Source organism: Lagenorhynchus albirostris, chromosome X, assembly GCF_949774975.1.
Source record: "Lagenorhynchus albirostris chromosome X, mLagAlb1.1, whole genome shotgun sequence".
Classification (NCBI taxonomy): Eukaryota; Metazoa; Chordata; class Mammalia; order Artiodactyla; family Delphinidae; genus Lagenorhynchus; species Lagenorhynchus albirostris.
Window position 1 is genome coordinate 79,971,094 of NC_083116.1, and position 2,279 is coordinate 79,973,372.

At 44.1% G+C, this 2,279-nt stretch overlaps 1 protein-coding gene across 2 annotated transcripts; it reads left to right on the plus strand.

Moving 5' to 3' along the window:
- Positions 1-381: 381 nt before the first annotated feature.
- LOC132513570 (spindlin-4) lies at positions 382-1,326 on the plus strand. Of its 2 annotated transcripts, XM_060138044.1 has the most exons (2): positions 382-654; positions 928-1,326. In XM_060138044.1, exons 1-2 carry the CDS (start codon positions 457-459, stop codon positions 1,204-1,206), a joined length of 477 nt encoding a protein of 158 aa, XP_059994027.1. In that variant the 5' UTR covers positions 382-456; the 3' UTR covers positions 1,207-1,326. The 2 variants fall into 2 exon arrangements, with proteins under 2 accessions (XP_059994027.1, XP_059994026.1); XM_060138043.1 differs by having other exon boundaries at positions 382-1,326.
- Positions 1,327-2,279: the final 953 nt, after the last annotated feature.

Sequence of the window (2,279 nt, forward strand, 5' to 3'; positions counted from 1 at the left end):
CCGTGACTTTGGCGCTGCAGCCATCGCTCTTATCCCTTTCCCGTCCTCTCCTTCTCCGTCGCCGTTCCACAGCCGCAGCACCATCGATAACAGCTAAGTGGTCAATTCGGGAGACTTAGGGTTGGGAGTCGGGGCGGGCGCAAGGCGCGGGCAGCACACGCAAGCCCGCCATCTCCTGCGGCAACTGCCACTGCTGCAGATACCTCTGCCGGGCGGGAGAGAAGAATACTGTCAAGAGGCCCCCGCTGTCCTAGTGCCCACGGTCAGAGTTAGAGCGTTTCTGCCGAGCCTTGGTGAGAGCCTTGCCTTTGGGGAAGTGAGAAGGAGAACGGACAGGACAGGATCTTTCTGTTTTCGGAGATCACGAGAAAAGATCTCATACTGGATAGTGCTGACTTTTTGTCAACTTAATCTAGTAAGTGGTAGCGTTGCTGAGTCTCCTTAAAACCCCGAGCCATGTCGCCCCCAACAGTGCCTCCGATGGGCGTAGATGGTGTGTCCGCATACCTGATGAAGAAAAGGCACACCCACAGGAAACAGCGGCGCAAGCCCACTTTCCTCACCCGTAGGAACATTGTGGGCTGTCGCATTCAACACGGCTGGAAGGAAGGCAACGAGCCTGTGGAGCAGTGGAAGGGCACCGTGCTTGAGCAGGTTTCCGTGAAGCCCACTCTCTATATCATCAAATATGATGGCAAAGATAGTGTGTATGGACTAGAACTGCACCGAGATAAGAGAGTTTTAGCGCTAGAGATCCTTCCTGAGAGAGTGCCAACTCCTCGCATTGATTCGCGCCTGGCAGATTCCCTGATTGGCAAGGCAGTGGGTCATGTGTTTGAGGGTGAGCACGGTACGAAAGATGAATGGAAGGGCATGGTCCTGGCGCGAGCCCCCGTGATGGACACTTGGTTTTACATCACCTACGAGAAAGATCCAGTCCTTTATATGTACACGCTGCTGGATGACTACAAAGCTGGTGACCTGCGCATCATTCCAGATTCCAACTACTATTTCCCTACAGCAGAACGGGAGCCTGGAGAAGTTGTCGACAGCCTTGTGGGCAAGCAGGTGGAGCACGCCAAAGATGATGGGTCCAAGAGAACCGGCATTTTCATCCATCAAGTGGTGGCCAAGCCATCTGTCTACTTCATTAAGTTTGATGATGATATTCACATTTATGTCTATGGTTTGGTGAAAAACCCCTAAATTCATTGTGCTATTGCAAAAGTTGTGGAACTGTTAAATATGTCGTGCGAAATTTTGAGAACATTTTTGAAGTCAGAGAATTTATTATTACTTACGGTGCCTCCAAATCTTACATTGACTAGTTCCACAGTTTTGTCCGAACTATACTTTGGTACTTTTGATATTGCCTTGTTCTGTAATCAAAATTTTAAATCGGGTGCTAATAGAAACTTGAAAAGTTTTTGTAAAATTTGGAACAATGGAAAACTAGATAAAGAAAAATAAATGGTGTACACACACTATATCCTCCACCCTCCTCCATTTCTTTCTTTGCCTTACCAATTTTTTTCTCCCCAGGTAACAAGTGTTAAGAACATAATGTATATCCTTCCATGTTTTCCCAATCCTCTTAAAGAAAGTTTGTTGTAGTCCTTTCTACAGAAACAGCAAGCCCCAGTATTTCTCTGTAATTGCTTTTCTCCCTTGACATATCCTTCTGATCAGTAGCTACAGATATCTCTCTCTCCCCCATGCCTCCCTCTCCATATGGTATAAGATAGATGTCCAACTATACATTTTATTCACATTGGATATCTGATTGTACCATCACATTTATTAAATAAATCACCAATTCCCCCTCTCCCTCTATTTCTCCTTGTCTTCCTCCCTTCTCCTAAAAGCTGCATACACAGTACATATTTATGTACCAAAATGGTACCATTTATGTACCATTCTATTATTGATGGTCTTTAAGTTTTCTCTTTTTTTTTCCACCATAGCACAGCTACAATACATACTGGTGCTTTTATTTCTATAGGGTAGCTTCCCAGAAATGGGACTGCTAGGTAGGTGTTTATTTAATTTTAAGAGATATTACAAAATTACCATCTAAAATGAAAGTGCTCATTTTCCAGCATCCTCTCCAGCACTCTTTAATGTTTGCAAATCTGAACAGTGAAAAATTACATAGTATTGTTTGTTTAATTGAAAAACTCAGTGAGGTTTTTTTTTACCATTTGGACTTTTTTTGTGATTTGCCAGTGCTTATCCTTTGCTCATTTGTCTATTGAATCTTTGATCTTTTCCTTATAAAT

Bases quoted from the DNA above. Each gene is read 5' to 3' on its own strand.
- LOC132513570 (XM_060138043.1), top strand. From the start codon at position 457: ATGTCGCCCCCAACAGTGCCTCCGATGGGCGTAGATGGTGTGTCCGCA.